At 42.6% G+C, this 10,702-nt stretch overlaps 1 protein-coding gene across 1 annotated transcript; it reads right to left on the reverse strand.

Annotated features, from left to right (window-relative positions):
* Window positions 1–8,076: 8,076 nt before the first annotated feature.
* Window positions 8,077–8,676, reverse strand: LOC127779299 (uncharacterized). Its single transcript, XM_052306029.1, has one exon. It carries the CDS (start codon window positions 8,674–8,676, stop codon window positions 8,077–8,079), a length of 600 nt encoding a protein of 199 aa, XP_052161989.1.
* Between the last annotated feature and the right edge of the window lie 2,026 nt (window positions 8,677–10,702).

Here is a 10,702-nt window from a genome sequence, read left to right on the forward strand (position 1 = left end):
CATCTATCCGAATTGAAACTGAAAGCATGCATGGACCGAACTACGTAAACATAAAACATCAGGATAATCAATCACAGGCATCAATTTCTGGGGCATACGCCTTCGACAGTGCTGATAAACTAATTCTCTTGTGCCCCTGCAAACATGAGGAAAAATTTAGATGTAGTGCGTCGATATTGCTGTAGAAATACACCGATACTAACCTGCTGCTTTGGTTGATCTCCGCTGCTGTGACCCGTACGTCGATTTTTCAGAAAACCTAGACAACGGTATCCGTTGGAACGGGATACCCTTATATGAGATAGTACATGATACCTAATACCTGTTGTGGTACCAGCTGTATGGTACCCGATACCTGTGATACCTGTTACTCGGTACCTGTGATACTTAGGATCTGATACATATGATACTCGTGCAAGATAATAGTTAATATGTCTATTCCGTTGTAATGGGATTCCGTTTTGTAACAGCTCTCCAATTTTTCCACGTACGGTTGCCCCGCTCCTGCACTCCGCTAAACCAAGATCGCTGACCTCTCCTCCGATGACACCAATGGGTGGTAGCATCTCCAGGTCGATTACCTCATTGGAAGAAGGAACGAGCAGCTTTTAGGATGAGTAGAGATCGCTTCTCAGTACCGCCGCTAGCCCCCGCAACACGGTCATATATCCTTGGCCGATGTCATCCGCCTGGGAACGCGCGGAACGCCGATGAGATCGAGCTGGCGCCGCTGCCTGGGAACACCGATGAGATCGAGTTGTTTGATCGAAACGGGTTCGATGTGTGTCTGTTCCGATTATGGGGGGATAATTAACAATAACAGGAATTATTTTCTTTTCATATAATCGAAACGGGTTCACTGCGTATGCATCCGTTAAGAGAGCCAGAATACAACACCTAGATCAGATTGTGGATGAGGCCCTCTTTGTTTAGGCTTATAAGCCGAAAAGTCTAATCCTAAACAAACAAGCGGCTTTTTCGTTTAGCTTTTTTAAAGCCATAAGCCACTCTAACACTATTAAGCCAAAAGCTAGGTTGGAGAAGTTTTTTTTTTTTTTTGACTTATGTGAGATAGATACATAAGTCCACCATTAAACTTAGGACATTAAATCCATCGACTTATAAATCATATAACCCAATAAGCTGACTTAAAATTCTAAGCTAATAAATTTAAGCGTAACAAAGAGGGCCTGAGAGGGGGAGTATGTACTCCTGAGAGTATATGATCATATTTATTTATATATATATATATATATTATAAAAGTTTAAAATATTTTTGCCTAAAACTTTCGTACGTCATTTAGTGTCCGATTCGATCCGATATTTCTATCGGACAGACGAGATCGGTTAGTATTTCATGCGCTTTTAATTTTTTTCAACCGTGTTCGATGGGTGTCAGACTGTCTGCGCGAGAGCCGGAGGAAGAGATAGCATCAATGTGTCGTTGCATGCTGCAACCGTGTGAGTTGTGTCACATCAATACACGGGAGAGATCAGAGATGAGCAATAGCTTACTTAAAAAAATTCACACTGTCCCATTAAATATTTAGACACACGTATAAATTATTAAATGTAGGAAAAAAACTAATTATACAGATTGCGTGTAAATATAGGAAAAAAACTAATTAAACGCACGGGCATTTTTATGGGCACCATGGTGCCCGAGCACCATGGTATCTAATGCACAAAATCACTCAAAATTTTCAAATTGTGAGTATATACCTAGTTATAATAATTCGATTCATACCTATACCTATCAACAAAACAACTCAAATTTAACTTTATTTCACAATCCATGATTACATACCTAACTAATTATATGCATGGATGCTATATACCTAGAATCAAAATCTAACGAAAACAAGTTCAAATTCAGTTCAAACTTGCTTTGAACTAGTTAGTAAAGTAGTTAATGTTAATACCTAAGTAATTAAAAAAGTTTCATACTCATTTAAATTGGGTATATAGTAAATTTCAACAATGGTGCCCGGACACCATGGAGCACCAAACAAATTTACTATATATATATATATATATATATATATATATATATATATATATATATATATATATATATATATATATATATATATATATATACCTATTATAAAAGTACAAGCTATTTTTGCCGGTAATTTTCGTACGTCGTCACAATAGCGCACGATTTTTTTCTGACTCCATCCCCGTATAGCGAACCAATCCAGATTATTGTCGCCCAAAATTCCCGTCCGATTCCCACCCAGATCGCTCCCTCCCAGATCAGTTCGGACTCATATCTCAATCCGAACACCACAAGAACGCCCCATATTACATCCGAACACCACAAGAACATTGCATACATCAATTGTCCGTCTCACTCACAACCGGTTCGCTCCCGTCCCATATGCACGTAAAGATCAAACATGCCCCTTGAACTAGAGATCAAATCCGATCCAAATAAATCACAAATCCATTGAATTACAAAATCACAAATCCAACAACAATGAATCAAAATCTTCCAATAAAATTAAATCATCGGTGCCATTGCTCATCGGAGCTTAGGATGCCGCTGCCCCGAGACCGTGGTGGCTTGGCAGCGTGCTGCCGTGCGCCACGAGGAGGGTGCCACCTCCGAGGCGCTGCCGTGAAAGGGATGATTCCTCGGACGCCACCCGCCGGGGAATGGGCACTGCCGGCTAGGGGGAGGCGCCGACCGCCAAGGGGAGGGCCTCTCGGGGGAAGGCGCCGCTGGCCTGGGGGAGGATGCCACTGCTGAGGCGCTGGGCGCCGTCGGCCGGGATGCGCCCTGGCTGAGGGGTAGGAAGAGCGGCGCCGCCGGTGGGGGAGGAGGAGGGGGACTGGGGGAGAGGCACCGCCGGTGGGGGAGAGGGAGGGGGAGTGCCGTTGAGGGAGGGTGTTGCCGGCTGAGAGGAGCGCGCAGAGAAGATTGGAAGGAAATAAGGCGAGCGAGGGGAGGAGAGAAACTGAGAGGAAAGAGGGAAAGGATAAGAGGCGCGGAATCAGTCTCGGCTTCACTCTCTCGGGTCGACGCATATGCAGCAGAAAAGCAAAGTTTATTTTTGGTTCGATGAGTGCCCATGGGACCCACGTAAAAGTTTTCAAAAATCAGCAGTATCTGCCGTTATCAATGCAAATCAGCAGTATCCGATCCAAATGAACCAGATGAAAAACACCAGGTACAATAGCCTATAAACCAGCTTTATAAACGGTTAGATTTCACGTTGTCAATAATCGAACAAGCACACACGGACACGAAAGTGGATGGCAATCAACTTTATTGATGTTTCTCTCTCTGTTACAAGTTCAACTTTTCCCTCAACCTCACTATTGTATTTATACCCACAATAGAATGTCCTATATGGATACATACATATATATTTGGTATAAGCCCACTTCATTAATAAGGAAACTGAAGAATAGAAGGAGGAGGTACCGTGATCCTCACGATCACGGTCCTACAAATCCGACTCCTTCGGGAGATCGGTTTCATAACACTCCCCCTCGGGCAAATACCGCGCTATACATATGCCTCATCAAAACTCCTTCCAAAAACCCAGTGGGAGAAAAAGAATAGGAGAAAGAGTATCTAATACACGCTACTTATATTGCACTGTTGTCTCATTAAAAACCTAAATGTGAGAAACTTCAAAGAAAACTCACTAAAGGGAAAAAGAGTACAACTATAAGCTAATCTACTGGATAACTCTATCATTCTATAAGAAAGATGTACTGATCTGCATAATCAATATCAACGGAACACAGTTAGGGAAGTGCTCCCCCTGATTTGCGCACATTTCTCATCCTCCTCATACCAATGCTATGCACTGATTTGTGCACATCTCTCATCCTTCTCATACCAATGCTATGCACAAGCTTCTCAAAAACACTAGTTGGCAGAGACTTAGTAAATAAATCTGCGAGATTTTCACTAGTCTTGGTGAGAGTCACCTTGATTTCTTCTTTCTTTTGCAATTCATGCATATAGAAGAATTTAGGCGATATATGTTTTGTGAGACTCGTCTTCACATAACCCGTTTGTATTTGTGCAACACAAGCTGAATTATCTTCATAAATAATGGTTGGAGTTGGCGTGATATTCAGCCCACATGAATTCTGTACATGTTGTATCACCCTCCTCAACCACATGCATTCCTTGCTCGCTTCAAATAATGCTATAATCTCCAAGTGATTTGTTGATGTCGCGACCATCGTCTGCTTCGTCGACTTACATGAGATGGCTGTACCACCACAGAGAAACACATACCCAGTCTGTGACAATGCTTTGTGGGGGTTTGGCAGATATCCAGCATCAGCATATCCCGCCATGGTCAAATCTTGATTTTTTTCTAAAGAATAAACCAAGATCTTGTGTGCCATGTAAATAACAGAAGATTTGCTTAACACCATTCCAATACCGTTTGGTAGGAGCTGAACTAAACCTTGCAAGTAGGTTAACAACAAATGCAATATCAGGCCTGGTTCCATTCGCGAGATACATTAAAGCTCCTATAGCACTTAAATATAGACATTCAGGTCCCAATAATTCCTTGTTATTTTCCTGTGGTCTAAATGGGTCACTCTCTACTGCTAGAGATCTTACTACCATGGGGGTTCTTGTCGGATATGAATCCTTCATATTAAATTTTTCTCCAATATCTTCTGGATATATGCAGTTTGGTGTAATAATACCCCTTCAGGAGTGTGCTCAACCTGCAGACCTAAGCAATATTTAGTCTTACCTAATTCTTTCATCTCGAACTCTATCTTTAGGTAAGAACTAGCTTCCTTAATCTCCTGTGTGGTCCCGATGATATTAAGATCATCCACATATACAGAAATAATACAAAATCCATGTTCTGATTTTTTGATAAACACACAGGGACAGTCATCATTCTTGATGAATCCTTTTCCTTCTAGGAATTCACTGAGCCAGTTGTACCACATCCTATCGGATTGTTTTAACCCATACAAAGATCTTTGCAATTTAACACTGTATATGTTGCATTTTGTTTTTTCAGGAACTTGAATCCTGTCGGGAACTTTCATATAGATTTCAGAATCCAATGACCCATATAAATATGCGGTCACTACATCCATCAACTGCATTTCTAAGTTCAAATTGACTGCCATAGATATTAAAAACCGGAATGTAATTCCATCCATTATAGGTGAATATGTTTCATCGAAATCGATGCCAGGTCTCTGCATAAACCCTTGTGCTACTAAGCTCGCTTTATACCGAACCACCTGGTTGTTCTCATCCCGTTTTCGGACGAACACCCATTTATATCCTACCGGGGATATCCCTACGGGGGTACGATCAACAGGACCGAATACTTTTCTTTTATTGCGCGAGATTAACTCTGCCTTTATTGCTTTCCATTTGACCCAGTCTGAACGCTTTTTGTATTCCGCCATGGACTTTGGTTCTGGATCCAGATCAATGATCTTAGCGATCTTTTCGGCAAAGTATATGTCGACAATAGTAGTCTTTCTATTGTATGTTTCACCTGTATCCACATAACTGGTGGATATTTCTTCTATTCTTTCACATTCCTGATCTTCATTGTTTCCCGCAATGTTTAAGTCAGGAATTTCTGGTCTCCCAGTGCTAGTAGTAATTGCGCACGCATTCTCACTGGGTTCATTGCCATCCGGGCATATCACTGCAGATGGCTCATCTACCTTGTGAGCTCCTTCACTATTCTCTGGTGCTGTGGTATTCTGTCCAATCTTTTGTTTCGTAGGATGTCTCCTAGAAACTTTAGTTTGGTTGTTTGCAACCGGTGGTCTCCCCCTCTTCCTAGAAGTTGGGGTAGATGTAGAAATTAATTTGAAAACTGGTTCCTCTGCGTCATGAGGTGTTTCTACTCTTTCCGGTGCATTCACAGCGGGTACATGAGATTTCATAATCCCCTTTGGGTTAGTGAAGGCTTCTGACAGATTATTTGCAATTCTTTGCAAATCAATTATGGTTTGAACTTGCTGTTCAGATTCCTTAGTACATGATCTAAATGTAGGAGATTTTTAGTTTCCCACTCAATTTCGTGGCATTCGACCTTCTGAAGGTACTTTCCTCCCCCTAATGCTGGGAAATGATCTTCATTAAATAGACAATCAGCGTATCGACCTATATGTAGGTCTCCTGTCAATGGTTCTAAAAATTTAATGATAGACAGAGATTCAAATCCTGCATAGATTCCCAATTTTCTATGAGGACCCATTGACGTACACTTAGGTGGTGGTAAAGTGACGTATACAGCACATCCAAATTTGTGTAGATGGGAAATATTTGGTGCATATCCACGTGTAAGCGGCATAGGGGATACAACATTGTATGCAGTAGGTCTGATTTGAAGTAACGCCACTGCATGCAAAACAACGTGTCCCCAACATGTAGTTGGTAGGTTGCTATGCATTAGCAATGGCCTAGCGATAAGCTTAATCCTCTTAATTAATGATTCTGCGAGACCATTCTGAGTGTGGACGTGTGGTACAGAATGTTCCACTTTAATTCCCAAAGCCATGCAATATTCATTAAATACCTTTGAGGTAAACTCCTCGGCATTGTCCATTCTAATGGATTGAATCCGGTTATCCGGGAAACTGGCTCTCAACTGGATTATTTGGGAAATAAGCCGCGCAAAAGCGTGGTTTCTAGTAGAAAGTAAGCAAACAGTGCTCCATTGAGTTGATGCATCAATTAATACCATAAAATACTGGAATGATCCGGACATTGGATTAATTGGTCCACATATGTCTCCTTGTATTCGTTGCAAGAATACTGGTGATTCTGCTTTCACCTTTAAATTAGAGGGTCTAACGATTAATTTCCCTGTTGCGCAATCAGTGCAAAAAAATCTTCTTGGTTTGGGAAATCGTTAGTTCGTAAATTATGACCATTTAAAGTTGAGACAATTCTTCTCATCATCCCTAGACCTGGATGTCCTAACCTGTCATGCCATATTTTGTATGACTCAGGATTTTTAAATATTGTTTTCAGTGCAACATTTTCGGCATGTTCAAAGGTAGAGTCTAATATGAGCTTTCTATATTAATTAATGTCACTAGAGACTATCCTCCTACAATAGTAGAGACAATAAGATTTCTATATCATTAATGCACTAAATATTTTTTTATTATACTTCTTTCCTTTTCTACACCCTCATGCAACAAACTTTTCTTTAATAAATGCTAAGAGTCGACTCCGAGCCGTTGTCATGCGTAGCAATGATGTTTCTCATTCCTTCCCTCTCTTTCTTCCACGTCACCAAATTTGCTTGCATGATAACGAAGAGAGTCCGTTATTAGACACCATTGTACATGCCCTTATATGAGTGTAGTACAGGCCAGATTTCAAGGAAGGGAGTTTTTCAACAACAGTCTTACGATTTCCGTCTAATTTCGTTATGAGAAGAAATTTGAGTTTATTCTCATCTTTGGTTTCTACATGATAACCATTACCACGGATATCTTTAAAGCTTAGTAGAGTGCGACTGGACTCCGATATAATAGAGCATCTTTTATAATGATCTTGGTACCATGTGGGAGAACTACTGTTGCTCATCCCACTCCGACGATGTGTGCATTGCTTCCTGCAATAGTAGCAATTTGACCAGTCTTTTTCTTTAGAGTCTGGAAATATGTGGTTTCTCAAAAGATAGTATTTGTGGTACAACAGTCTACCAGACACATATCCTTTTCCATTGCCATAGTACGTAACACTGTTCTATCATAAAGCATTTAAATATAATCAATTCATGACCATATAGCATAAATAACACTTTAAGATAGAAAAATAAAAAATTGGAGAATATATTAAACAAAAAGAGTTCACTCTATTATTAAGATAACCAGTGCTCTGAAGGAGCTTACATAAACTATAGTTCTGCTAGGAACAAAAACTAAATGCACACTTGAAAAATCACCTAACTTTAGTCTATTACATAGTCTAAAATTTAAAGTAACTCTGAATGCAGGAAGCTAAGATACAAATTGGAAGACTTAAATGTCCCCATATAACTAATCAGAGTCCATGAGATCATCTGAGAGCTTCATCTCTGTGTTTGCTGCATTCTATTCCATCTTATCATCGATGTGCATTGCAACCACTGTCTTCTCGTCGACCTTCTTGTCGATATGCATGGCAGCCATCTTCTCCTCTGAGTGCTGGATCTCAACAGTGAAGTGTGACTGATGCTCTGACTTCTTCTTCCCGTGCTTCTCTTGATAGAGCTCAATGAGATGCTTAGGGGTGCGGCAAATGCGAGACCAGTGTCCCCTAGTGCCACACTTGAAGCATACCTGATCTTGCTTTCCATATTCACCACTAGTAGAGCCCTTTTTAGACTTACTGTTCTGATTTCCTTTCTTCTTGAAAGATGTCTTGTTAACTTTGCCACCATTTTTCCAGAAATTCTTCCCATTGTTCTGGTTATTCTGGTTTTTCCCCTTCTTAAAGGAGCTAGCATTTGCTTCGGGTACTACTGAACTTCCAGTGGGGCGAGACGTATGATTTTCAACAAGTGTCTCATCTTCTCCTTGCGCTTCCATGAGCACGGAGACTAGTTCAGAATACTTCTCGTATTTAGCCTGGCGGTATTGCCTCTGAATGTTCACATGATTGGCATGGAAGGTGGACAAAGTTTTGTCTATCATGTGATTTTCTCTCCACATAGCTTAAGACAAGTGACAATATGGTGAAGAACTGAGTTATATTGCTCCACAGATTTGTAATCCTGGAAACGTAAGTGAAGCCACTCACGTTTTGCTTTTGGGAGCAAGGCCTTCACTTGATGGCCATAGCGATCCTTCAGTGTGGCCCAAAGGACCTTCGGATCTTTCTCAGTCATATACTCATTTTTGAGAGTCGTATTCAAATGGTGCCTCAGGAAATGCAGTGCCTGATAGCTGATGTTGCAATGGTTGGGTCCTGAATACAGTTCAGGAGTTTCTTAGCACCAAGCATGATTTTGGCATCCAGTGCCCATGTCAGGTAATTCTTGCCGCTGACTGCTAGTTCAGCAAAATCTCTCTTAGCAATATCAGTCATTTTACTACATTAGTCATGCAAAATTCAATAAGTACTACAAGTAAGAGCATGACAAATGTGCAAATAGTAAATTGTCTGGTTATCTAAATTTAGTACTGTGTCAATATATTCCCATAATTCTCCCTACATTTTTCAGAACTGCTGTGCTATTTATTTAGGTACCAAAGTAATTACTGAATTACTAACCCATTAAATAGTATCATGAAAATATAAAACAATTAGGAAAATAAACCATAAATATGATGCTCTCTACTGGTGTGTACTAAGGTTCAAATTATGAGAGCTCATTGCCTAAAAACCATGTCTCTAGGATTTTATGGTTGATTCAAAAATTAACTAATAAACAGTTATACAGAAAATTGAAAGTATGTAATAACAAAAATTATGATATTCTCTGTAATTTCTATAATCCCGAGGGACTATTCCGCTAAAATTCCAAATCCGCGTGTATCCTTAAAACTCAAGGACATAGTCGGAAGTTTGCCGTTTTTCGGGCTAAATTTCGATTCGAGCCCGACTCCTTTTATGGGCCAAATTCTTTTTCGGCCCGCTTCCATGTACCGGCCATTCAAGGAATGAGTAGCCGGCCCGTCAGAGCCGTTGGCCTGCTAATGGCCTTGGCCCACGGTGCGGCCCAACAAAGGGGCGCCACACCTTATCCGATTCAGATGGCTAGGGTTGAAACCCTAACCCCAAAATCCCCAATTCGGTGGCAGTGGTGGATTTCCCGGCAGCTCATGCGGGCAAGGCGGCGAGGTTGACGGGGCTCGTCGGTGGCTCGTCGTCGCGGCGGGGTCGACGATAGAGGCGGAGCAGCAGTGAGGCTACAAGCAGCACCGACGCCGGTGTGGTTGGCTACGGGCCGTTTCCGGCGGCCGGCTAGCGCAGCTCCTTACTATGCGCTGGCGGAGTTTGGCTCGGCATGCGGGCCGGCGAGGCGGACAGCTATCGGTGGCGGGAGGCCGCGGCGGCTTTGACCCCTATCCCAGTCGAGTGCGGTAGCGCGGGAGGCGTGCCGTGCGTGCCGACGGCGGGGGGATGCGGGCGCGGTCTCCTCGGCGTCTCTTCGGGCAGCGGCCGTCGACGGCGAGTGCGGGCGGTCGAGTCTAGACCCGTCGGCTGGCTTTTCAAGGGCGAACCGACGATGAAAACCGGTGGCACGATTCCGCGGCCATCGGTGAAGGGGTGGCCGGCGACGCGTGCTGGCTGCGGCAAGGGCACGACGGCGCGTGCTGGCGTCATCGACTCGGTTTCGTCGTCGTCAACTTCAGGAGGACGGCGGCGCTGGCATGAGGATTTGGGCCAATTCGTTCGGAATCGGCAATCACGTTAGCCAGGTACGTGATTCTTTTGATGTGCATCGCGATTACACACTGAATGTAGTGTCACCCTTCGAGGCATCACTAGTTCTAAACCGTCGTTCTTGCGGTGGCTTATCTGGTCCGTGCGCGCGTCTAGGGCGTACGGTATCCGTGTCTTTGTTTGCGAGAAAAGAAACCCAGCGCAAAGGCGGCTGGGAACAGATCTAATCGAACTATGCGAAAATAGACTTGAATATAAATAGACTTGGATAGGAGTAGATTTTTTCTAAGTCTCCACACCTCACCCCTCCCCTCACCTCACAGCCGGCCTCTCCCCTCCCCACACCTC

The sequence above is a fragment of the Oryza glaberrima genome, chromosome 7 (genome assembly GCF_000147395.1).
Source record: "Oryza glaberrima chromosome 7, OglaRS2, whole genome shotgun sequence".
NCBI lineage: Eukaryota > Viridiplantae > Streptophyta > Magnoliopsida > Poales > Poaceae > Oryza > Oryza glaberrima.